Source organism: Natator depressus, chromosome 12, assembly GCF_965152275.1.
Source record: "Natator depressus isolate rNatDep1 chromosome 12, rNatDep2.hap1, whole genome shotgun sequence".
NCBI classification, from domain to species: Eukaryota; Metazoa; Chordata; order Testudines; family Cheloniidae; genus Natator; species Natator depressus.
Window position 1 is genome coordinate 33426603 of NC_134245.1, and position 27008 is coordinate 33453610.

The window sequence follows — 27008 nt, forward strand, 5'->3', positions numbered from 1 at the left end:
CTCTCCGCATAGCTTCAAAGAGAATAAGTCAAGTACCCAAATCTTAATTTGATTCCAAGATCAGTTTTCATACTTTAAAAACCTCTTGTCTGTAACTTCCTGCAGTAGTTGAGTTCCTTTATTATTATTAATATCCATTTTAATTTATCTCTAAAGTGCTATTTTACTTGAATATCATACCTTTGACTAAAGCTTTTTCTAGACTGAGTAAGTGTACATTAGCAGATTGTATTTGAATGATTCTGTAAGTACCTGTTTACTTATGAAACTTTTAGTTTGATATTTATAATCCTGAATTTTTTCTGTTTTGACATAGGGTTCATAGAATCATTGAATATCAGGATTGGAAGGGACCTCAAGAGGTCATCTAGTCCAGCCCCCTGCCCAGAGCAGGACCAATCCCAAGTAAATCATCCCAGCCAGGGCTTTGTCAACCCTGACGTTAAAACCCTCAAAGGAAGGAGATTCCACCACCTCCGTAGGTAACGCATTCCAGTGCTTCACCACCCTCCTAGTGAAAAAGTTTTTCCTAATATCCAACCTAACCTCCCCCATGGCAACTTGAGACAATTACTCCTTGTTCTGTCATCTGCTACCACTGAGAACAGTCGAGAACCATCCTCTTTGGAACCCCCTTTCAGGTAGTTGAAAGCAGCTATCAAATCCCCCCTCATTCTTCTCTTCTGCAGACTAAATAATCCCAGTTCCCTCAGCCTCTCGTAAATCGTGCTCCAGCCCCCTAATCATTTTTGTTACCCTCTGCTGGACTCTTTCCAATTTTTCCACATCCTTCTTGTAGTGCGGGGCCCAAAACTGGACACAGTACTCCAGATGAGGCCTCACCAATGTCGAATAGAGAGGAATAATGCAAATGATTCGAAGTAAATTAACATAGGTTAGTATGGTTGGTTATGAATTAAAAACAAACCTTTAGGCTCACGGTCTTCTAAGGAATAATGACCTCGTCTGAAATATACACTAGATAATAGCCATACATAAACATTTTTATTAGCTTTTAAAAGAATTTATGATAAATAGAAATATTATTTCCTAAAACTAAAGTCATGAATGGAGAAAAATTACTTGTATTTTTTGTTGGATTCACATGCCACCAAGCTGTATTTAAATACCCAGTAATCTCTCAGACTCTGTCTAGACTAGAAAAAAAGATACATCTTAAAATCAGATTAACTAAAAGATTGAAACACCACTTAGCGCTTGTAGTAGACACAAATTTAACACCTTTAAAATCATGTTAATGGGTCCTTGGGGTAAGCCCAGTTTATAACATGATTGACCAATATGGTTTAAAAAGCGTTAGTACTTAGATACAGGTTTAAGTGATGTTTCAATCAATTTAGCTAATTCTGTTTTAGCATCGACTTTTTTAATTTAAAAAGACCTTCAAATACCCCAGCGTAGATGTTAAATATTTCTAATCCAATTTATTGACTGTCTCCAACCTTCATCTTGTTGGACACAATTTTGAACAGCATGCACCTGCCAAAACTTGCTTAACATAACCTTTAAAATTCAGACCAAATCTTGGACTGAACTTAGTTGACTAGTGCTCATTTGGAATCTTATTCTCAGAAACATGAGGCAAAGCCCCTCCAATTTCAATCAACCAAAACCACAGTGATCATATGAATATGGGTACGGAATGTGTCAATATCCAAAGGAACACATTAAATCCAGGAAAGGCAATCTTGTTTAGCTTTAGTGTTTCCTTGAGATAAAGTGGGTGATGATAGCATGATGGGAACACTGAAAATATTAAAGTAACATTAGTGCAATGACAGCGACGTATTTTGAATTAGAAAGAGTAAACACTGCAGGCCTGATTCTCAACATATGCCAGTGTAAATCAGAAGTAAAATCCACTGAAGTCAGGCCCCCAAATTCATAGGAAGGACACTTCTGTTTTTCTATTTAGTGAAACTCCATTTAAGTGTTGTCAAACATGTCAAAGTTACACTTTGTCTTAGGCCAGGGCTTGCTACTTCATGTCCTGGCTCTGTCAATCATTATCCAACCAGTGTGTGGGGTGGAGCTGAAACGCAATAAAAATAAGAGGTGAGAAGGGGAAGTGTTCTAGTATTTATACCAGTACCAGAAGTGATTCAGATAAACCAGTCTTTCATTTTGCAATATTTCTTTCTTAACTTCAGGATCCTAAACAAATTCCCCTTTTCCTGCCCCACCCCCTCACCCAGTTCATATAAAACTCACTCTGCCTTTAGCAACACCTTGCTAGGCTGTTGTCTGTTAGTGCATAAGTGTCTGCCTTCTCTCTAGGAGAATGGACACTTACATCTCTACAGCTGACCCTTCTGTCTTGCTCTGCTTGGGTGTGACTGCAGCATTTGGAATAATCACCTTTTACAAAGTCAAGAAGAACCAGGTGGAGAAAAAGTGTATATTTGCCCGTGATCTCCTTGTGCTACTTTTATTGGAAATACTCTGTTTTGTCACACTGAAAAGTTACGTAGGCTTAATCCTGTTCTCTATGGCATGTCTCATCTGTTATATTTACTTACCAGTTCAAACAATGTTACCTGTGGATAACAAAGCTGTATTGATCACAGGTAAGAGGGAACATGCAAAGTTTGGGGAGTCAAATCTGCCCCATTAAACAGATATGCTGTACAAATTTGTGTAATCTTAAAGGTTATTTACTAAATATCTTGTATTCTTTTTATTAATTTTCCCAGCATTCTTTTTGCAGGTAATTAAAGGTTCTGAAATCATGTGGGAAAATATTCTTTGTGCTTATTTTATTATTTTTAGTGGCTTTGTTTCTTGAAAAGAAATTTTACAGATAGATTTTCAAGATGCGCTGCTAGTTTCTTTAACTAATATTTATTAGTGAAATACATATTATGTTGCTTATGATTGTTAAGCTTTTAGAACTAAGATTTTAATTAGTAGATGCATTTTAAATGTTACCTTTGTTTACTTCTGGAAAATGTTTTTATTAAACTACGCACATGCATACAATTATTTTTGACTTATACCTTTAAACACTACATAGTCCCAAAGAATATCCAATTCAATACAGTAAAATATTATACACACACAATGTGTACATTATCTGTCCATCTCTATGAAATTATTAATGAATGAGAGATTTTCCTAACAATGGAAGTTCATATACGTAACATTGCTAATGAGCTTTGCTACTGTATGAACTAATTGTGACATGTTGCTCATCTGATTTTTGCTAAATGTTTTTATTTTGTCATTTAAATATTTCAGTCTGCTGTTTTGTCTGGAGCAATTTCCTGGTGCTCAGTTGCCTTCGTAGCCCTTTCTTTCTTAGTCATTTATTTATTTGTTTATATATATTTTTGTACCTGAAAGGGTGGATTGAATCTGAGTTGTAAAGCTGATTTATTTGGCTGAGAGTTTATACGGAAACTTGGAAAGTAATTTAGTTTGGATTGACAAGTGTTATTACTGAGATGAAAAAAGACAAATGATAAAACCACATCAGCAGCAAGGTCACGTCTTTTCTTGTAGCTCAGCCAAGTTCTGTCTGCTGCTTCCAGTCATGGTTCATTTGCAGTGGTGTATGGAATGAGGATGGATGTGAGCAATGGGTGAATAGGGAATAGATGATTGTGAATGAATGCACAAACTTGAATTGATTATCTGTAGCAATACTCTAGGTTTACGCTCCGGGCTCTGGAGAGTTGCTTTTCTCTTTTCTTTTTTTCTAATACCTTTTGCAAGACGTTTAGATTTTGTCATTCTTTAATAAAAACCCATCAGTTTCTCAGGACTTATCTACACCAGATTGTGTGGATTAATCAGTTGTGCTTCAGCTGATTATATTGCATTGAATCAAGTTCCAGTCCACCTTCAGTTGGTTTAAGATTTGCCTTTGCATCAACACAAGGGCTGCCCTAAACCAATAAAGGTATAGGCTGTCCTCTTTGAACTAGGAGGAGGTTTTCCACTGCCGACTGGCACACAATCAGTTGAAAGCAGGGCTTATCCCCAACACATTTCTATGTTAAGCTGCACCAATTGTTGCCTCCCCAGTGACTGAAGCAATTGTGTGTGTAGATGCAAGGTGCTGTCCGGTCAATTTCAGTGTTGTTTTCTCCAATGCAGACAAGGCCAGAGGGAGAGTTTTAATGACATGCTGTATTTCTCTTCCCTTTTTTTCCCTAAATTGTTGTGGAGTGTTGCTGTACGCTGTTACACTCCTACGTACACTATGTACACATGACTTTTAAAAACACTCTCTGTATTTGTGGATAATCTAAGCACTGTACCCAGATGTACAGACACTCTGTTCTCGACCTATGTATTACTTAATTTTTTTTTTTAACATTAGCTGTAGTAAAGTTTTTAAATCTGTTCTCTGACATGCCAGAACAATGCATTCTTGGGATTACCTCTAGGCAAACATGAAAGAGGCTGCAGATGTCACTAAAACCAAACGGTGGGGGTTTTTTTCGATTTGTTGAAGTAAAATCACATTTCTGTGCTGAAAGTTCCACCTGCCCTTTCCTCTGCCCTGCCTGTTAAGTGAGAACATACAATAAAGAGATCTGAGCTTAACTCAATTGTTAGCTGAGGTTTACAACACAGCCTTAAGGAGGGAAAGGGTGAAGCGCTGGGGAAAGGGGACAGGTTTAGCAATGATGAGGAGGAAATGCAACATTTCTTTCACCTGATTGTTAGGCACCTCTCTGGCTTCCAACCAAGCTTCCAACCAATCCACCTCCGTCCCATATGAACCTGATTTGGGGCCAGCCCTGCTGCCACTGAAGTCAAGGCACTTTTGTATCTTTGTTCATGGATTCGGTCATCGATTTTAAGGCCAGAAGGGACCATTAGATCATCTAATCTGACCTCCACAGGCCATAGAACTTCACAATAACTTGGGCTTGACTAAAGCACATCTTCCAGAAATGCATCATCCAGTCCTTATCTGAAGACATCAAGAGATGAAGAATCTACCATTAATCTGACTATTAGTACCCGTAACCTGCCAGTTGACATCCAACATGCTGACTCATGAAGCCATATGGAGGAAAACGTTGCATGTGCTGAAGAAATTCATCCCACAGCACGTAAAGCTTTCTCTTCCTCAGCTAGTCCATAGCATTGTCTCAGCTCTTTTATAGCATTTTAGTCTCTCACTTATTTCAGAGAACTGTAGCATGTATTTGGGTCTGGGAATCCTTCAAGCTATATGACACGTTTCAGAGTAGCAGCCATGTTAGTCTGTATCTGCAAAGAGAACAGGAGGCCTTGTGGCACCTTAGAGACTAACAAATTTATTTGAGCATAAGCTTTTGTGGGCTTCAGCCCACTTCATCAGTTGCATAGAATGGAACGTATAGTATGAATAACAATCTATAATATGTTTCAGAGTAGCAGCTGTGTTAGTCTGTATTCACAAAAAGAAAAGGAGTACTTGAGGCACCTTAGAGACTAACCAATTTATTTGAGCATAAGCTTTCGTGAGCTACACATCCGATGAAGTGAGCTGTAGCTCATGAAAGCTTATGCTCAAATAAATTGGTTAGTCTCTAAGGTGCCACAAGTACTCCTTTTTTTTAGGAGTAACTATAATATATTACGTGTTTATCATGGTCCATCCCAAAGACCCAGAAAAAGCATTTTACAAAACTTTAAACTGAAATATAAAATATGCACAAAGATCACTTCTTCCTCCACTGCAATGCAGCCATCTCAAGAGTGGAATGTGCCTTGACTTCAGTGGGAGCAGGGCTGGCCCCAAATCAGGTTTGTATGGGATGGAGGTGGATTGCTTGGAAGCAAGAGAGGTGCCTAACAATCAGGTAAAAGAAATGTTGCATTTCCTCCTTGACATTGCTAAATCTGTCGCTTTCACCAACACTTCACCCTTTCCCTCCTTAAGGCTGTGTTGCAAATCTCAGCTAACAATTGAGTTAAGCGCAGATCTCTGTATTTGTATGTGTTATGTAAAGCCTCCGCTCAATCCAGCAGAATGGGATTGTAAGATTTGTAACTTTTCAGTTACTGCTAGTATGATTGTTAAGTTCTGTAACCTTTTGCAAACTTTGTAACTTTAGTTATTGTTAGCATAACCTTTTAAGCTTTGTAACTCTTGCAAGCTCTGTAACCTTTTCAGTTACCCCTTGTATAAACCTCCAAGCTTTGCAATACCCCAAAGGCAATCAGAGAGAGTGTGAACAAGGGAGTGTATGTGGGACTGGGTGGAGAGGAACTGCAAGGAGAATAGAGCCAGGAGCCAGGTGTGTCTGATGTAATCTGCCCTAAGAAGGCAATCATGGGGTGCTGTAAAGAAAAGAAGAACCTGGTGTGCATGAAAGAACGAGGTCTGGGAATGCTTCTCGGTGACAGACACAGAAGGGAAACTCTGTACATGACAGGAGCCGCCCAGTTCCAGCACAAGGAAGAAGGCACACACACAAGCCCCCTGCTTCTTGACCTGCTTGCCGGCCCGGATCCGTGACCGCAGGTGGACACACCAGATCTACTATGCTTCGGCTTCCTCTGCTGTCTCCGATAACTCTCCGCCTGTGTGCGTGTGTGGGTGCATAAGGGTATGAATGTGATGAATGGGTGCGTGCATGAATAAGCCCCATCCCTTTTCTGTTTGATCTAACGGCGGCATTTAATAAAAACAATATGAGTAATCCTGGGTTGGTTTCTAGGAAAACTGAGGTAACAGTATGTTCTCACTTAACAGGCAGGGCAGAGGAAAGGGCAGGTGGCACTTTCAGCACAGAAATGGGATTTTACTTCAACAAATCAAAACAAGAAACCCCTTGTTTGGTTTTAGTGACCTCAGCAGCCTCTTTCATGTTTGCCTAGAGGGAATCCCAAGAATGCATCAGAGGATTCCTGAATTTCCCAAGAATATCAATTTCTATGGATAGGAATTTCAGGCATCTTTCGTTCCATGGAGCGGATGGTGGTGGTGCAGCCTTCACATGATATGAAGTCTTTCTGGATGGAGCTGATGGCTCCTCCGTTCACCGACCAGTCTGTGATCCTAGCTGTGAGGCAGCTGGCATACAGCTTGTACATGGTGGAGCAGAGAGAGAGGGTCTTCAGTTGCTGGGGTCATCTCGTGCGCCTTTCCTATTGACGAGCAGCATCAGAGACTTCTTCCAGGAGCTGGGAGTGCGGCAGAACTGTTTGCATTTGTTGAAAAGTGCAGTTAATACCTGGCAGCTGGGGTCTTGTTTTTCAGGACGTTATAGTGAATGCCATCTTTTCCTGGGGCTGTGTTTTTGGTCTTTGTAAGTCTGGTCTCTACTTCCCGTGATGTAAAGTCTTGTTCCAGGCCCTCTGCATAGTCAACATGGGGTAGAGGGTGAAGGCACTCTGGACGCTGTGCGTCGTTCTGAGCTACACAGTCAAACATACCCTTGAAGTATGAGAATAGTCTTTCTGACAGGATTGTGCAGTAAGATGAAGGCCCGTCGAGGATCTCTGCTAGCCTTAGGGCAGTTTCACTGGTAGAACTTCTGGATCCTGGATGCTGCTGCTGGGTTGTAGGGGCAACTGATGTTCCTTCTCCTGGCTTCTCTCTGGTGGTGGTGATGTCTCCACATAGGAGCTCTGTGCGCAGTCGGTGTGTTCTCCTGAGTTCCCTTCCTCCCAGATATGATTTCTGCAGACAGGTCTTTAGTGAGTCTGTCTACAAGGAGGTCAAAGTCATCGAAGGAGGCTGTCCTCGACAGCTCCCCTATCCAAGCAGCTTGCCATGGTGGGCCAGCCCTCGCTGAAGGCTGCTGCTCCTCTGGCTGCTCAATCTCCACAGGCTCAGGCTGGGAAATTGCTGTGGGATTAGCCTGTTGCCTACTTTCCTCCCTGTGTTGAGTACTCCCTTCAGCCAGATCTTGAGGAGTGATCTTTGGAAGGAGGACAGCACTTGCACTCCTGCACCCAAACTCCCTCCCAGAGCTTTCACCCCAAACCCCTGCCCCGTCCCAGAGCCTGTACCCCTCCCGCACCCAAGCTCCCTCCCAGAGCCTTAGGCAGGTGGTGGGGGCTGCTGAGTCGGCACTTGGGGTGGGGATAGCTTGCAAACCCCCCTCCCCCCCGGCCCTGCCTCCACCTAGGAGCCACAGCTGGACATGCCGGCCGCTTCTGGGAGCGGTGCAGAGCCAGGGCAGGCAGGGAGCCTGCCTTAGCCCTGCTGCACCACTGGACTGTTAGTGGCCTAAAATCTCCTGGGTTGGCTTCAGTATCCTCCAGGAAATTGAGCCCAGTTCCAGGAGACCCTGGGCCAAACCGGGAGGGTTGGCAACCCTAAACAATGCTCAGTTTAATTTTAGTGACTACGAGACACATGTAACCAATAAAATATGTGCTGAATGTGTTGTTATAATCCTGAGCCATATCCTGCAATCAAAACTTCCATTGACTCAGGACTTTTGCTACAGTAAGGACTTCAGGATTGGGTCCAACACCAATAATACATAATACTTTTACTCTTCACAGTGCTTTACAGAGATTAATCATCACTAGCCCACAGTGAGGTTGGTAAGTAAGCAGTATTATCCCTGTTTTACAAAAGAGGAAACTGAGGCAGAGAGGTTCAATGACTTCTTCGTGGCCACAGAAAGGTTTAATGTCAGGACTAGGATTAGGCTCAGGAGTGCTAGCTTGTAGGCCTGTGTTCAGATGTCTAAGCCATACTGCATAGTTTATTTGGAAGTCAGGGGTCTTCTAGCCAATGAATTTCCATTACGTGAAATAGCCAGATGGTAGTGTAACACCCTTGCCTTCAATGTACATTACATAGTGCAAGAGCTTCTTTGGTGCAGATGTGTAGCCACATTGTTTAATGCACTACTGGAGGATACTCAACTACTACAGGGAAGAGTGCAGTGCAAAAACCCAGACAGAACAGAATAACAAGGAGGCATGTTATGACTTAACAATATTTCTCTTCTTTATAATGTGGGACATCCATGTTCTGAGACTCAGCATTACACTCTTTGGCGTGCAAATAATAGCTTTCAAACACAAGCTTAGCATGACCCCTCCCACTATGGCCACACTACCTGAGCTCCTCCTGGACCATTTCCTCAGGAATCTCATTGAGGAGATGAGGTAGGACAGTGCTTAGCAAGTGAGGAAGGGTCAAACAAGGGATTCTGTTTGGCGGGAAGGGTCAGAGATGAGAATCAAGGATTTGTTGCCAGTATTTTAACAAGATACTTCCCAATCCCACCCCCTCTCACCCTTTGTGGTTATTTCTTTGTGAAGGGATGCAGTGAGCTCCCAGAGAGGTGAGAGACTGGTGAATGCATTCATGTAGTAAATACTCATCACTGTCTAGGATGAGTGGAACTGCACAGCTGTCACCAAGAGAGAAGCAATGTCAAACAAATTTACTTACGGGCTTCTGCTGGACACAGTTACAGAGTTTTCCCCCCATGGTGTATTGGGTTGGAACACTATGCTCAGAGCCGGTAGTTTTGAAGTAGGGGTGGGTGGTTAAGGGGGACAGGGAACTATTCTCACCTGATAGTTTCTGAAAAAAAAACCCAACCTTGATAGTTGGTGCTATTTGGTCTGTTCTACAGATAGAAATTTGCTCTTTAGAAGTATTTTTATGAGCCTCGGGGATAAATCCTCCATACGGGGGTGGGCTCCCTTCCAGACCGAGAAACCACTTGCCTCTCTCCAGTTTGGTGGCAGAATGTGACCAGAAGAGCTGCCTTCTGTACACAGATATTCTGACTGTATTTTACATAATGTAATCTCTCTTGGCTCGAAAGTCATTTTGCAGAGTGATTGCTTTGAGATCCAAAAGTACTTCGGAAGATTGTCTGTTTCAGCTGAGATTTCAAGGCCTGCAACAGTAGATATCTCTTAGGTTTTGCTTTGTTTTTTTCACAGAACAGCTTTGCTATAACCAAGATTTCAATCTGAACGCTATCTTGCATTGAAGCAATTCAGCATTTTTCATTCCATTTCTCTTGTATATGTGGAGTCAAATCCTAATGGTGCACCTGTTTGTGATGAAATGAGCAGACGCCATCATCTCCAGAGCCTGACCTACTGGGAGACATTCTCTCTGAGTCTTTCAGCTGTGTTTTCTTATATGCATAAAGGATAGGGTTTCATAGGCAGTCTCCAAGTTCCCACAGATGCTGCTCCTAAAGCTGTACCTAACTTCCTTATACTTTAGGCTTGGAATGATTAGGTTTCTATCAGTAAATGTCAATAAACGTCAATTTCACAGCACACACACAAACCAACAAAAAATACTTTCATCAATAATCAAAATTTGCAGAGAGGTAAAGTATGAAAAATGCTGCTTGAGAACTGAGGGTTTGATTGAAGGATATTTGCCTTGTATATTTCAACATGTGATGTTGACAGCTTGCATTTGAAAGGTTATAAAGGTTTAGCTTTTTGAATCTCAGTGAACACTGCCATTAAATAATTGTCCGAGCCACAGAATTTCCTGCAATGTGAGAATTTATACAGATTCCAAATCTAAAAAAATGCTTAGAAATAAACATCTGTTACCCATCAAAATTATAAAAAAAACAAAAATTGAATTCTGCCAGGCCTACTTATATTGCATGTTAAACACCAATGCACTAACGGACCAATTATCTAAGGATCCTTTACTTGGCCTCCATTTGGATGTATGCATGGTTTTCCTGGCAGTCATTTTACATTATTATATTCTTAATAGATGATGAAGAACTGTGCGAAAGTTTTCAGTCAACTTTTTTTTGCCAAACCATGCAGATTTGAGTTGAGCCAAAATATTTCAGTGACTTGTGTCAAATTCACTGATGTTTTTTGTCAAAAATCACACAATAATAATAATAATAATAAAACCAATATGAAACGTTTCATTTTGCAATTTGCTTCATTTTATCTTAATTTTATTTTGAAAGATTAAAAAACACACCCCAAACAAAACCAAATGTTTCTTTTAGGGTTGAACAAAATGTTTCGTTTGACCCAAACAAATGTTTTTTAATTTTTCGGTTCAATGAAAATTAAAAAAAAAATAAATCATTTCAGACCAACTCAAAACAATTATTTTTCCTGAACAGTTAGTGAACCAAAAAAACTAACAGAAACAAACATTCTTACAGCTCTGTTTAGGAAGGAGTTTTTGTTTTATTTTGCCTAAGGTGTCTTTCTGACTTTGATGTTTTCAGGAAGTGATTCCGGGATTGGACATGCATTGGCAAAGTACTTTGACAATTTAGGATTTGTTGTATTTGCTAGTGTCTTGAATAAAAAAGGACCTGGGGCTGAAGAATTAAAAAGAAGCTGTTCCCAGAGACTTTGTGTCCTGCAGCTGGATTTAACCAGTTCTTCACAAATTAAGGAAGCCTATCTTAACATTTCAGAGATGGTGCAAAATACAGGTATGGTTTCTGTGACATTTTACGGGGTGGTGTGCAGATACCTCTTGCAAGGGGCTTCCATTGCATCACTGTTTGAAAATGTGTCCGTGTGTGTGTGTGTGTGTTCTGCATTTCCCACCCCATCTCTGTACCTCTATACCGGTAAGGATATTTATATTGAAGAAACTTTTGCTTTATGGAGCACTCCAAAAACGGGATCCTTGTCAAATGGCACTAGTGTGCCACCTACAAGAAGCAAGTGGGCCGAGAGGGGGAAAGGTGCAATGTGGGCACATGTACCTACAATTGCACAGCATCCTAACTTTGGTTTTGTCTGGGCCAACCAGACTAGAAGCTGGCATTTTAACAGTTGTGCTTTCTCCTTGTTAGGGAAGTTATATTTACTTACCTTCTCTGGCAGCGTAGACTCTGTAACAGCAGTGTACGTTTTCTTCTCTTCCTCAGGGTTATGGGGTGTTGTCAACAATGCTGGAATCCTGGGGTTTACTGCAGATGGTGAGCTGCTGCCCATGAGTGTGTACAAGCAGTGTATGGATGTGAATTTCTTTGGGCATGTAGAGGTGACCAAAATGTTCTTACCGTTACTTCGGAAATCCAAAGGAAGGCTAATTAATATATCAAGTATGGCAGGTGAGTTAAACTAAAGTTTCAAGTTGATGGTGCTATACCAATAATTATTTAGAATTTACCTGATGTAAATATTGAACAAGGTTTTGGTCAATATATCTCTGTTTGCTAATTCTCAGAAGTCCATATCTGCTTATTATTTCATTATCTATAGGCCTCTGTAATGAACCGTCTATTTTGTCTAGTGACTACCTCCGGTAACCAACCCGTAAAGAAGAAGAGTTTTATAGGGATAAAAACAGTAGCATCCTAGAGAAATTAACTCTCTTGTTCCATAGAAACTAATATAATAATCTAGCATGCCTAGATCTGGATGTGAAAGGTGGAAAATCCCCAGCAGGAGAACAAGGAAACCAGATGTTGGTAGGGGCGCAAACATAGGTGCTGGAACTAGAGGGGGGGGGGTGTTCCTGCAGGACCCCCTGGCTTGAAGTGGTTTCTGTCATATGCAGGGTTTACAGATTGGTTCAATGGCTCTTAGAACCCCTACAAATTGTTCCAGGACCCCTTGGCACATATAAACTTGAGGGACTCACAGAGCAAGACATCAGGAAGCTTTGGGTAGGAGTGAGGGACAAGCTTTCGTAGTGGGGGTTTTCTGTCTAATTATGGGCCCAACCACGGTCCTAGAAAACTAGCTGACCTTGAAAGGGAGAGAAGAGCCATGATTCTGAAGGGGAAGGATCCTGGGCACCTAAGAGGTCTCTGCCCAAATCCAAAGAACTCTACAGGATGGTGAGGAAACTGAGGCAGGGAGATGTTTATTGGGGTGTTTATGATTTTTGTCTAGATCTGCTTACCCCTCAGGTTAAATCAAGAGTATGTGTGTTTACAGTCCTGTGCAGAGTGGGTGCGTCTGTTGGCTTTCACTTGCATGCCACTGAGCAGTTAGACGCTGCGTGCCCCTGCAGGTATAGTTCTGGGATAGGGCGTATTTAAGCTACAGAGAACTCTGAGAGGTCAGCATTAGTCTCTGGGATTGGGCTGCTAGATAAAAGATCTGCATCCCAGGAGTCTGCCTAGGGACCCCACCCACAGGCAGAGCTTGGACACTGTTTAGACAAATTGGGCTTAAAGAACAGGAGGTCCAATGAGGTGGTCCCCAAACAGAACATAACTGATAAGTGTCCATTCAGGAGGGTTCTGTGTGTGACAGTGTTGAAGCCCACTCAGGCAGAATAGCCTGTTAACAATTTAAGGTCTGAAATATATATATTTTTTTAAATAAAAAAAGATTTCAATTCATGTTGAGGGACGTATTTTTATCCCAGCCTCCACGTTTGCGAATACAGTTTTGTGGGCACAGTTATTTGTCACAGAACAGCCAAATTCATGCACGTAAGCGGTACTTGGGAACTCACATCGGGGCTATCGTCCACGTCACTAGTTTGAGCAACGACTGTTGGCTTACACAAATTTTAAATGCATTGGTATAACTTTGGAGATGATGTGACATAACAAGGGATCTGTATTTCAACTAGCTGGCTCCCACTGAAGTATATGGCAATTTCTCATTGGCTCTGGTACGAGCAAACTCAAGTGCTCATACTCAGGGTGAAATCCTGGCCCTATGGAAGTCAATGAGAATTTTGCCATTGATTTTGATGGATCCAAAATTTCACCCTTTTTTGTGTGTGTGGCTCCACCTAACTTAATTACCCCAAAATTATATGCTCCCTCAGCAAGCCAATGGAAAAAAGTCACATTTCTATGCAATGATGGACTTATCTCCAGGTCATGTTTTCATATCTGAGACCTTATAATTTTACAGTGAAGGAAACAGTGGATCGAGCATTTTAAAACAGTCTTTTCTAATTTGGGTGATCACCTGGAAACATGTGCAATAATAGGAGCTGGCAGCCAGTAGCTGAGGTGTTAGAGCTCCTAGATGCAGGATCCCACACTGCCAGAAGAGAGTTTGGTTTGATGAAGACAAGTTAAAGGGTTACTGTATCGGTTTGTTTAAAAATGTTCCTTTGACGTGTTTTGGCTGCTCCGAACCTTCGTTTGCAGTGCAGCTGGCAGCCAGGTGTTGAATGTAAGAGCAGAGACATTTGCCAGTTTCAGCTGCTGAATCTGGTTTGTGACAAGTGTTTAGAAAGTGGTAAGATGTACGAACAATAGCAAGGAAGGAAGCCAGCTGAGGGCACGGAGTGACAAGCTGATACGTTCACGCAGGTCTGTGATCACCACAAAGCCAGTGGCTTGGGTGTCTTACTGCTGCATTGCCCAGCTAAGCAGAGCGCTGTGCTCCATTAATTCTCCCAGTTTATAATAACGCCTATTTCTTACATAGTGCTTGTCATCCATAGATCTCGAAGCACCTCACAATCTTCAGTGTAGTTATCCTCAAATGCCCCAGGAAGTAGGGACACATTATTAGTCCCACTTTAAAGATGGGGAACTGTTACAGGAGATGGCTTTACTTTTGCTTTGAAATCTTTTGTGTTTTAGTATGTCTGGCGACTGTCCACATAACCTAAAAGCGTGTTTACTCTTTTAGCGTTTACAGGTTTAATGGAATTGGAAGTACTGAGTTGGTGTTAGAAACATTACACGTAAGGTTTGTTTTCAAAATGTGGCTTCTGATTTTGTGTCTAACGTCTAACGTCCATTGCAGGCACAAATGATAGAATGTAGACTCCAGCCTAATGTGAGAGTATAAAGTTTGCGTTGTAGGTGCATTCAGGTAGATGTCTGAATTCTTATCATTTATGCCCCAGAATTGATTTCTGGCACAAAATTAGCAATTAGGGACCTTTTAATAACTTGCCTTTAGAGGCATATCAAATGATCCTGCTGTCACATTCTGGGTTGCAATCCAGATCAGTGAGAGATTCTGTCACCTCTTACCCTGGAACCCTGAGTGCCTTGCCACTCTGGCTCTCTGCCTGGGATGGATGCTGCCAGTCAGCAACGAGCATGCGCTCTGTCTATGTATTGGGCAGCCTTGATCCAGTGCTTTGGATCCTGGAGCCTCCTGCAATACCACAGATTTCCACTGGCTTCCACCAGCCGTGGTTACCAACTGGCAAGGTGACTCCACGCTTTCCCCAGCCCCGAATTTCCCCCAAAACGTGTGTTCTGAAATGTCCTTTCCTGGAGCAATCAGTGGGATACATGGGTGGTGGGTGGACACCCCAATCAGGGAGAATAGCCCCCTTCTGCACAAGGCCCCCTCTGGCCAGAGAAGCTCCAGGCCCACTGGAACCCTGAGCCCCCCTGCTGCTGAAGTAGCCTGGCTGGCCCAAGTAGCCTCCTCCAGCCACCCAGCGGAAGAACGCTGAGCTTTTGGTATGTGCCATGCAGGTTCTGGGGTGGCTGAGGAGATGGTATCTGGTACTCAGCTTCCAGGGTTCACCATTAATCTCTCTGGAGTCCAGGGAGATTACTGATGAACCCCAGAAGCTGAATAGAAAATACCGTCTCCTAAACTGCCCCAGAACCTGCCTAACACATAAGAATAAGTAAAAACCTGCAACCCGGCATCCAGTGGCAGGGGCTGTGCCAGGGAAGGTTTAGCTTTCCCTGGCCTATTATGTGCACCACCTATGGTGGGATATTAAAGTTAATTGCCCCTTTAAGGTGTCAATATTCAACAGTTTGCAACTTTGACTGGAGTTACCAAACAGTTCAGTTTAAACACTGTCCTGGGCTGGTTTAGATTAAAAATAAAACAAGTCATGAACAAAAGAAGATGGGATTTTAAGTGAATTCAGGTATGGGAGAGAAAGTTAGAAATTGCTACCAGCAAATAAAAGTGAAAACATGCAAGTAAGTCTAAATTTTAACCTAGCAAGTTTTGGTTCAAGGCTTCGTTTAAGATGGCCTTTCTCACCCACTGTCTTCCAGCAAGATGGTGACTGAGCCGCTCCTTGGTTAGGATCTCTCCCAGAGGCCCAAAGGGGCTGGTGCTTTTGGTTTCTGAGGTGAAAGAGAGAACTTGGGGTTTTCTGCCCCTTTCTTTTATACTCTAGTGAACCTTTGAAGTGGTTCTGAAGGTTACCCCTCAAAGTTTATTTAAGTAAAGATGAAGGTGACATGGAGTCTGGTGACAAGGACGTGCCATGCTTTATTCCCCCACCCACTTGTGTTTGCTGAAATGCAAATTGTTCTTTTTCCTGCTCTCTCCTCCCCCTGTTTCTTTACTGCTTATATGTAAATTGAGATAAGCACACATTCCTTTGTTTAGGATAGACCTGTTTAACAACTTTTGCCTATGCAGTGTAGTCTGGTTATGAACATGCGTCTAACATCAAACAGGGAATTCATAACTTTACATACACTGTTGCTATGTTCATTTCACGTTCATATTACTGACCAGCAAGTTATCATTTTTTAAATGATACCTCACCAGGCATGTTTTGTACAAAGATGATTACAGTAGTGTGTAGGGTGTGAATCCAGGGGTGCTTTGGTCACACCCACTTTACTTACAAATACTGTATTTACATGAATGCATGTATACCCTGGCCAGTGCTGATAAATGTGCCGATATTAAGGGGAGTGTGCATTCTTTTGGTAAAACATTAGCAGAACAGTTAGGGAAGTCGCATTATGCATGGTCTGTGCTTGCCTGTGTCTGGGTGGGGGAAGGATGCTCTTTAACTCGAGTTAAGGTTAGACTGACCTGAAAGGAAAGGAATGTTGTCGGTTTAAGAAAGAAGGAGTTAATGTCAGTTCGGATTACGCAGAAGACAATGAGTAATTGTCCTTTTAATGGCCTTTTAATAACAGAGCATGGCATTATGTGTGTCTTATTTTGAGCATGTAGTGCAAATACCAGTGAGACTAACTGTGGGTGCAGCAGGGGGTTGGGCTTGATGACCTATTGGAAGAGCGTTCTAATCTGACACCGGGTGTTCTATACTCTCCTGTAGCCATCCTCTTCACTGTAAAAGCATGGCCTTTGGAGATTAAAGTTCCCTACAAGAGTTGGTTGAAAATTTTCTGTCAAAAAGAAAAGTTTTCATATAAAAAATTAGTTTTCTAAAATTTTTCAGTTTTCAAAACCTAAAAATTCTGAAAAACTGGAAATTTTCTCCCCCCAAATTTTGTTAAATTTTCAATTGTTTTTGGAGTTTTTCAAGAAAAATTCTTGTTGTTTTCCAACTCTTCCCTAAGGCAGTATACTGTTGCGTTTTCTTGATCCAAAGGAAGGCTGGTTGGATGGAAATAGTGCAATGCATTCTGGGACCTGTGACTATATCTGTTCCCTTTTATGCAATGTAATTGTGACCTTTGAGCTCCCGGCACCTTATTGATGATGTTTTCAGTTGGGCAAAGTTTGGTTTGGCCTAATAGATTTCTCCTAGCTCTAATCTCACCTTTTTCAAGCAGATGTTAAAAACACATGGAGAATCTACTGCTGGTATAAGAGGTGGTTTTATAAGGCCTGGTCGACACTACATGGTTAGGTTGCCATAAGATGCCTTGCGTCGACCTACCTGTGGAAGTGTCTTCACTTAAATTTGACCCCTGAAAACGTCAGTGCCTCTCTGCGCCAATTTAGTAACACCACCTCCCCAAGCAGTGTAGAGACATGGTCAAAGTAATTAGGACGACGTAGTGTCAGTATAGACGCTGTGTTGTTTCCATTCACTGTTACTGGCCTCCAGAAGCTATCCCACAATGCCTCACACACTGACACTATAATTGATACCAGTGCTCCTGGTGAGGACATGCATTGCTGACATAAGGAGTCAAGTGTGGACATATATAAGTGATTTAATAACTGTGGTAGCTATATGCCCACGTAAGTTATGTCGACATAATTCTGCAGTAAGAAGAAAAGGAGTACTTGTGGCACCTTAGAGACTAACAAATGTATTTGAGCATAAGCTTTCGTGAGCTACAGCTCAAGTGAGCTATAGTTCACGAAAGCTTATGCTCAAATAAATTTATTAGTCTCTAAGGTGCCACAAGTACTCCTTTTCTTTTTTGTGGATACAGACTAACACGGCTGCTACTCTGAAACCTGTCATAATTCTGTAGTGTAGACATGGCCTTTAAAACTGGAATTGAGACTGTGTTAACTGATGGGGACTTCAAATCCACTGCCTTTATTCACCCATTAAAAATAACAGAACAAAACACCATTGCTTAATTATTAACACTATCTAACATGTTCTCTGTGTGATTTCCCTTTCTGAATCTAACTGCAATTGTGATTCTCTGCATTGTATCCCAAAATGCAATACAATTTACTCTCCCTGTGTTTAAAAGTGACGGATGACCAGGTGTGATTCTGACTGCAGCTGCTTCGAGCTACTGCTGATTTAAGAATTTTTTTTTTTGTGCCAGAAAAAAATGAGTCCCGCGATGTCTTGTCTTTAACCTCAGTGAGAGCTGCATAATTTTGGGTTATGCTATGATCATTCTTTTAAATTATTGAAATAAAGTTTCAGTAGCCCAGAAAGCACTGGAGTCAAACTTTATCATGGTTTATATTGCTCCTGTAGGAGGCATTCCGATGCCAAGATTTGCCGCATATGGTGCATCAAAAGCCGCTCTGTCCATGTTTTCTGGAGTAATGAGGCAGGAGCTTGCCAAATGGGGAATTAAAGTTGCTGCAGTTCATCCAGCAGGCTTCAGAACGTGTACGTATTTGACATTTCAGCTAGTTCTCCTTCTTCCTTCAGATTATTCCTTAGAGACCAACATCCTCAAGTAAAAGTCATGAATGATTCTCAGCAGTCACAGTTACTTCCTATACTTCTCTTCCATTACTCAAATTGAGCCAGCTTTCTTAAGGGAATTAAAAACAAAAAACAAAAAAACCCACCAACCTCCCCCTACATAGGTAGTGAGCAATTTTTTTGCTTCCAAGCAGCTAACCTTTAGGCAATAATCTTTACCAAGGGATGACTGGAAACCTTATTTTGCCTTTCCTGATTAATAGAATGTAGTGAATGACTAGGCAGTGGCATGCCTAAGGGTGTGTCTACACTATGGAATTAAGTCGATTTTATAGAAGTCGATGTTTAGAAATCTATTTGATACAGTCAATTGCGTATGTCCCCACTAAGCGCATTAAGTCGGCGGAGTGCGTCCTCACTACCGTGGCTAGCATCGACTTACGGAGCGGTGCACTGTGGGTGACCACAGTTCCCGCAGTCTCTGCTGCCCATTGGAATTCTGGGTTAAGCTCTCAATGCCTGATGGGGCAAAACATTGTCACGGGTGGTTTTGGGTACATGTCGTCAGTCGCCCCTCCCTCCATGAAAGCAACTGCAGACAGTCGTTTCGCGCCTTTTTTCCGTGCAGACGCCATACCATGGCAAGCATGGAGCCCGCTCAGCTCAGCTCACCGCCATGGCTGCTGTTGTGTCCTGGGTGCTGCTGTCAGCAGATGGTGCAGTAGGACTGCTAACAGTCGTCATCAACCATTTCTGCTGCAACTCTGCTCTCCTGGTTCCATGAATCCACCTTGCAGGTCCTCTCGTCGTTCTGTATAAATATCTATTCTTGTGGCATCTGTCGTCATCCACCGCTTCCGCTGCAACTCTGCTCTCCTGCAGACGCCATACCATGGCAAGCATGGAGCCCGCTCAGATCACTGCTGCTGTTGTGAACATTGTAAATGCCTCACGCAGTATGTGCAGAACCTACAAAAGCAGGCGAGGAGCCGATGTCAGCGTGATCGCGATAGTGATGAGGACATGGACACAGACTTCTCTCAAAGCACGGGCCCTGGCAATTGGACATCATGGTGGTAATGGGGCAGGTTCCTGCTGTGGAATGCTGATTCTGGGCCTGGGAAACAAGCACAGACTGGTGGGACTGCATAGTGTTGAAGGTCTGGGATGATTCCCAGTGGCTGCGAAACTTTTGTATGCGTAAGGGCACTTTCATGGAACTTTGTGACTTGCTTTCCCCTGCCCTGAAGCACAAGAATACCAAGATGAGAGCAACCCTCACAGTTGAGAAGCAAGTGGTGATAGCCCTCTGGAAGCTTGCAATGACAGACAGCTACCGGTCAGCTGGGAATCAATTTGGAGTGGGTAAATCTACTGTGGGGGCTGCTGTGATGCAAGTAGCCAACGCAGTCACTGAGCTGCTGCTATCAAGGGTAGTGACTCTGGGAAATGTGCAGGTCATAGTGGATGGCTTTGCTGCAATGGGGTTCCCTAACTGTGGTGGGGTGATAGATGGAATGCATATCGCTATCTTGGGACCGGACCACCCTGGTAGCCAGTACGTAAACTGTAAGGGGTACTTTACAATGGTGCTGCAAGCACTGGTGGATCACAAGGGACGTTTCACCAACATCAACGTGGGATGGCCGGGAAAGGTTCATGACGCTTGCATCTTCAGGAATTCTGGTCTGTTTCAACAGCTGCAGGAAGGAACTTACTTCCCAGACCAGAAAATTACCATTGGGGATGTTGAAATGCCTATAGTTATCCTTGGGGACCCAGCCTACCCCTTAATGCCATGGCTCATGAAGCCATACACAGGAACCCTGGACAGTAGTCAGGAGCAGTTCAACTATAGGCTGAGCAAGTGCAGAATGGTGGTAGAATGCATTTGGACGTTTAAAAGCTCGCTGGCGCAGTTTACTGACTAGGTTAGACCTCAGTGAAACCAATATTCCCATCGTTATTGCAGCTTGCTGTGTGCTCCACAATATCTGTGAGAGTATGGGGGAGACGTTTATGGCAGGGTGAGCGGTTGAGGCAAATCACCTGGCGGTCGATTATGCGCAGCCAGACACCAGGGTGATTAGAAGAGCACACCTGGGTGCCCTGCGCATCAGAGAAGCTTTGAAAACCAGTTTCATGACTGGCCAGGCTACGGTGTCAGTTCTCTTTGTTTCTCCTTGATGAAAACCTGCCCCCTTGGTTGACTCTACTTCCATGTAAGCCAACCGACTTCCCCCCCTTTGATCACTGCTTTCAGAGGCAATAAAGTCATTATTATTTCAAAATCATGCATTCTTTATTAATTCATCACACAAATGGAGGGAAACTTGCAAGGTAGGGGTGGGTGAGGAGGGAAGCACTGGGTGGGGTGGGGGAAGAGAGGAGGGAAGGACAAGGCCACACTACAGTTCAAAACTTATTGAATGCCAGCCTTCTGTTACTTGGGCAGTCCTCTGGGGTGGAGTGGCTGGGTGCCCATAGCCTCCCCCCGCCCCGTGTTCTTGGGCGTCTGAGTGAGGAGGCTATGGAACTTGGGGAGGAGGACAGGCGGTTATACAGGGGCTGCAGCGGTGGTCTGTGCTCCTGCTGCCATTCCTGCAGCTCCACCAGATGCCTGAGCATGTCACTTTGCTCCCCCATTAGCCTCAGCATTGCATCCTGTCTCCTCTCATCGTGCTCCTCCCTCCTCTCATTGTGTTCATTTAACGCTTTCCTGGACTCTGCCATTGTTTGCCTCCGTGCATTCTGCTGAGCTCTTTCAGTGCGGCGGGACTGCATGAGCCCTGAGCACATGTCATCACGAGAGCTTTTTTTTTTTTTTTGCCTTCTAATCTGCGCTAGCCTCTGGGATGGAGATGATGGGGGAGCATAGAAACATTTGCAGCTGCAGGAGGGGAAAAAAAGGGAGAGTAGTATTTAAAAAGACACATTTTAGACAGGGGTAGCTCTCCCAATTTTGATGCCCCAAGCAGTCGCCGCTGAATTGCCGCGGCGGTGGGAAGAGCAGCGGAGCTGCCGCCGAATTGCCGCCACGGGACACGGACTGCCGCCCCATTCTGACAGCCGCCCCAAGCACTTGCTTGGAAAGCAGGTGCCTGGAGCTGGCCCTGATTTTAGAGAACAAAGAGAAAACTATTTCACACTGAATCAAGTGATTCACGTTACATAGCACATGTGCTTTTGGTACAAGGTTGCATTTTACCTCTTATATTGAGTGCCTGCCAGTTTGGTGTGAGACATCACACATGCTCAGCTGGGCAACAGAATTCGGCTTGCAGGCAGACATGGTAAGGCAAAGGGTTTCAACTTCTTCAACCTTCATAACATGTGGGAATGCTTTCAAACAGCAGCGCCCTCCTTTCCCATACCAAGCAAAGCCTGTTGGGTTGCCCATTTAAAAAGAGGGGGTGCGGTTTTAGGGTGAATGTGCAGCACAACCCCCCCACCAATTCTCTGGGATGATCGCTTCACCCCCCCATCCCACACACACAAGCACACACCGCGTGCCTAGTATCAGGGAAGATCCCTGTCAGCCAAACGCGAACAGCTCAGCCTGAACGGGCCTCCCCTCACCGCGTGGCTAGCAGCGGGGGGGATTTCTTTTCAGCCAAAGGCAAACAGCCCAGCAGGAATGGGCACCTCGGAGTGTCCCCTTAAACAAATTTCCCGTATTTCAGCCAGGTGACCATGAATGATATCACTTTCCTGAGGCTAACACAGAGAGATGAAGAACAGATGTTGCTTGAATGCCACCAAAGCCCGGGCCCATTCGCTGCAATGATTCCAGACTACTTGCTACTGCCTCGGTGTGGTAAAGTGTCGTACCATGGAGGACGGAATAAGGCTGCCCTCCCCAGAAACCTTCTGCAAAGGCTTTTAGAGTACCTTCAGGAGAGCTTCATAGAGATGTCCCTGGAGGATTTCCGCTCCATCCCCAGACACGTTAACAGACTTTTCCAGTAGCTATACTGGCCGCAAATGCATCCCAAGTCTTCAGGGCAAATTAATCATTAAACATGCTTGCTTTTAAACCCTGTATTATATTTTAAAAGGTACACTCACCAGAGGTGCCTTCTCCGGCTTCATGGTCCAGGAGCCTGCCTTGGGAGGGTATTGGCTCCAGGGTGATGAACAGTTCCTGGCTGCCAGGGAGAAGGGATTGTCCTTTGCCTCCTTTGTTTTTTGATAGGCTTGCCTGAGCTCCTTAGTTTTCATGCGGCTCTCTGTGTGTCCCTGTTGTAGCCTCTGTCCATCATGCCCTTGGAGATTTTGGCACATATATTGGCATTTCGTCCTTTGGAACGGAGTTCTGCCTGCACGGATTCGTCTCCCCATACAGTGATCAGATCCAGTACCTGCTGTTCGGTCCATGCTGGAGCTCTTTTCCAATTCTGGGACTGCATGGTCATCTCTGCTGATCAGCTCACCACGCTGGCCAAACAGGAAATGAAATTCAAAAGTTCCCGGGGCTTTTCCTGTCTACCTGGTCAGTGCATCTGAGTTGAGAGTACTGTCCAGAGGGGTCACAATGGAGCACTCTAGGATAGCTCCCAGAAGCCAATACCGTAGAATTGCGTCCACACTACCCCAAATTTGACCCAGCAAGGTCGATTTTAGTGCTAAACCCCTTGCCAGGGAGGAGTATAGAAATCGATTTTAAGAGCTCTTTAAATGGACAAAACAGGCTTGGTTGTGTGGACGGGTGCAGGGTTAAATCGACCTAACGCTGCTAAATTCAACCTAAACTCGTAGTGTAGACCAGGGCTATGTGTTTGTCAGTCATTCCTAATGGGGGAGGCAATCATTTCTTCTCTTTGCCTTTACCTGCCTTGCCAAAAATAAAAAACAGACTTCTGTGTGGGTTTGACTTGATTAAGGAAGCCACAAGAACTAATGAAGAACTTCAAATCTGGCTAATAATAGGTAAAACTGCATAGGACACAGTGTTCTAATTCTCTTTATCAAACAGTTTTCCCGTGTAATGGGTTCCATCTGCGTAATGGGTGTCCTGGTGCATTGTTTCAAGGTGCTACTCATTTTTACTATGTAACTGAGGCGCCTATCTTTTTAATCTCTGCTACCCACATTCCAATAGCCCTTTCAACTCTAAATTCTTCTTCTCTCCACCCTGTTAGAGAAGAAAACCAGGTTTCTACAGAATTCCTTTCCAAGTCACAAAAGTTACAAGTCACAGAAGAGATTTCAAGCATTCAGTGGAAACCAAAGTAGTGGTGTCTAGCTAGCTAGTTTAAGTACTTGGAGACTAGGCCCTACAAAACACAGTTGAGGGCCTGTAGAAGAGCATTATGAGGACGCCGGCATTCCCAGTTTCTGTGGATGTGCTTGTTCTTCTGGTGAGGAAAATGGAAGGGTTGAGTTTCCAGTGCTATCTATTCAGCACCTTTTATTAGCACTAAAAATTGTGTTTACAAAAACATTAAAAAGCAAAGAGAATTTTCTTTATCTATAAACTCCCATTACACTTTCCATGGAAAATAACTTGAAATGGCCTTACTGAGTGTTTGTTTTTCATAAGGGACAGGGCTCTAAAATTTCCTGTCTCTTCCTCTGTGTTTAGATATGGTTTACATTAGCAAAGTACAAGCTTGATAGCAAAGACGAAAAAGGAGTGAAGTCCCTCAATCCATACTTTACAGTAGGCTGTCCTGTCCTGTCCTGTCCTGTTCTAGCTGCAACTTAGCCATACTTTTGTTATATTTTTAAGAACTTCGGGCTTACCATCAAATAATGAAACTTTTTGATGCAGTTTAGATGTGCTGAACAAGATAGGGAGGAAAAGACTCGATGTACTTATTTACCAGTTGAACTGGATTGTCAAGTTAATGTACAAAAGCCCAAACTCATAAACTTTAGTTTGTTATTCCAGGCATACAAGGTACATCTGAGCTGTGGGCTAAGCAAGAAAAGCATCTTCTGGAGAATCTCACACCAGATGTGAAGAAAGATTATGGTGAAGACTACATTCAGGCACTGAAAAATTTCCTCCTGAACATGCCAGTTCATTGTGACTCTGACCTCTCTCCAGTACTAGATGATGTTCTCCATGCTTTATTGGCAAAGAGTCCACATGGTTTATACACTCCAGGCAAAAGTGCTTACCTAGGTCTATGTACCTTTTGCTATTTTCCTCTCTGGTTTTATGATTTTTTCATGGGTAAGATGCAAAGTACCAAGAGTGTACCCAGCGCGTTAAAGGCATCAGAGGCCAAAAACAAGAACACGTAGGCAGAGTATGGAATTCAATCAGCATTTTAAATTACACCTTGAGACCAGGGCAAGGTTTTGTGTGAAGACAGCGTTTGCTACATTGTAATTTACTGGGCCCCTTTGCTCACCAAGTTGCTTTCCAGCTGCTGGGCAACTGGGTTAATCTTGAAGCTTTGTGTATTTTAGGCCTTGTCTATGTGGTGATGGTGGTGGGGGGGGAGAGATTGATCTAAATTATGCAACTTCAGCTAAATGAATAACTTAGATCTACTTACCGCAGGGTCCACACTATGCTATGTTGACTGGTGACTCTCTCCTGTCAACTCCCCTTGCGCTTCTTATTCAGGTGGAATACAGGAGTCGACAGGAGCATGATCAGTGGTCGATTTTACCTGCTAAATCGACTGCCGATGCATCGATCGCCGCGCGTTGAACCCCCAGTAAGTGTAGACAAGCTCTTAGTGTTCATGAAAGGTGGAGGAAGGGCAGCACTAGCAGGAACAGTGATGACTTCCCCTCACAGTGCCCCTTACCCCACATTGTGCCTTTCTCTTTGGGAAGTAAGTGGCTAGCTCAGGCTCCATGCCCTGTCCGTCCACCTTTTTGCTGAGTTTGCTTCATCCGGCCAGTGAATGCCACACATTATGAAGCTCATTATGAAAGCACACATTGTATGACACAGGCCTCCGTGCCGACAGGGGCATAAGATCCCACCCCACATTGTTGCATTAACACTCTCTGAACATGGCTTCAGGACCTGGAAGGAAGGAAGGGGGCTGCATCCCTGGTACTCCCTTGTTGGGGTTATAGATCCCATGCTGATGAGGACAGGGCCAGAGATCCTGGGTGCCAAGGCTAGCCCCATCCCCTCAGCCCTGTCAACAATGTATGGTAGGGAGGATGCCTTTAAAAAGGAGGAAACTAAACTGCAGACGGATGGGCGCGGAGCATGATTGCCGTAAGCAGGAGACTGCTGGAGTGACTCCTCAAGACACAGCCACGAGATCTTCACCCCAACCCTACAGAGAGTGCAGCGAGCTCACACTCTAAGCCCGCTCAGCAGCCCCGCCAGAGAGATCTCTCAAAACTCCTATGCAGGTGGTATTGTTGGCACTACTGTGGGCCCCCCACCCCCAACACCTTTGGGAGATCCTGGGAAGGAGATACCCTCCAATGCATTGGGGCATTTGACTTTCCTTTTGATTCCCCCATCCAGAGAGACTTAAGAATGCCTGCAAAGGGCAGGGCCCCCTTGTAAGTAGTAAGGAAGTAGGGTCTGTACTGGAGCCACCTGGGTGTGGTCAGGTTCTCCCACCATCTGGGAGAAAAGCTTCAGGGGTCTCCCTTCCCTCCCTGCTAGGTGAATGTGGGGCAGGGGTTAGAGAGGGTCAGCCATCACCTTATCTCTGCTTCCCATCAGTCCAGCTAGCACAGGGGAGTGGGGGCAAAGGCAGATGGTGTGGCAGAAGCATGCTGCACCCAGTAAAGGGGAAGAGGCAGAGGGCATCCCTTACCCAGGTCTGACTCTTAAAGTCTCAAGCTAGCCCATAATGTTTAAAGCCATATTGTCATGAGCCTCACTTTGGAAATGAACATAGCAATAGGTCAGGCTGGTCCTCTCTCTTTCGGATTATGAATGCTCTCTCCTGTTGGGGTGTGGATATATGGATGTCCTACTTTCAGTAGAATTAGCCTGGTTTCTAACAAATAAATTGACTTTTTGCCAAAATGACTAACGGCTGTACTTTTTTAGCACCACTCATCCTGTGTGTCTTACCCTGGGGATAAAGAAGGGGAAAGCCTGGCCCTATTGAAAGACAAAGGGACTTTTGCCATTGAATTCAGTGGATCCAGAATGTCACCTAGAGATTTTCACCTTTACTATGTTCCGGTCAGGATTTCCATACACAGAACTTTGTTTCTTAGCTGTATCTCTTTAAGTACATCTTTTGAGAAGGCATTTGCACTTGCTGAGGACTAGCTTCTTGGCAAGTTTTAAAAATAACTTCATTTTATTTGAGTGCCAAAAAAGTTATTTTAAGTACTTGGTGATCAAATGCTTTCTTATATGGGATAACTCAATCATGGTCAAATTAAGTTTTACTTTAAAACATTCTCTCTT

The 27008-nt window shown here is 43.7% G+C and overlaps 1 protein-coding gene across 1 annotated transcript; it reads left to right on the forward strand.

Annotated features, from left to right (window-relative positions):
- Positions 1-322: 322 nt before the first annotated feature.
- On the forward strand, positions 323-26460 carry HSD17B2 (hydroxysteroid 17-beta dehydrogenase 2). The gene is made up of 6 exons (XM_074969183.1): positions 323-482; positions 2299-2588; positions 11175-11387; positions 11832-12017; positions 18476-18613; positions 24546-26460. Exons 2-6 carry the CDS (start codon positions 2303-2305, stop codon positions 24902-24904), a joined length of 1182 nt encoding a protein of 393 aa, XP_074825284.1. The 5' UTR covers positions 323-482; positions 2299-2302; the 3' UTR covers positions 24905-26460.
- The last annotated feature ends 548 nt before the right edge of the window (positions 26461-27008 follow it).

Excerpts from the sequence above, each read along its gene's own strand:
- HSD17B2 (XM_074969183.1), top strand. The coding sequence starts at position 2,303 with ATGGACACTTACATCTCTACAGCTGACCCTTCTGTCTTGCTCTGCTTG. Across the intron at positions 12,018-18,475 it reads TAATATATCAAGTATGGCAG|GAGGCATTCCGATGCCAAGA; the intron begins GTGAGTTAAACT and ends TTGCTCCTGTAG. Across the intron at positions 18,614-24,545 it reads TCCAGCAGGCTTCAGAACGT|GCATACAAGGTACATCTGAG; the intron begins GTACGTATTTGA and ends TTGTTATTCCAG.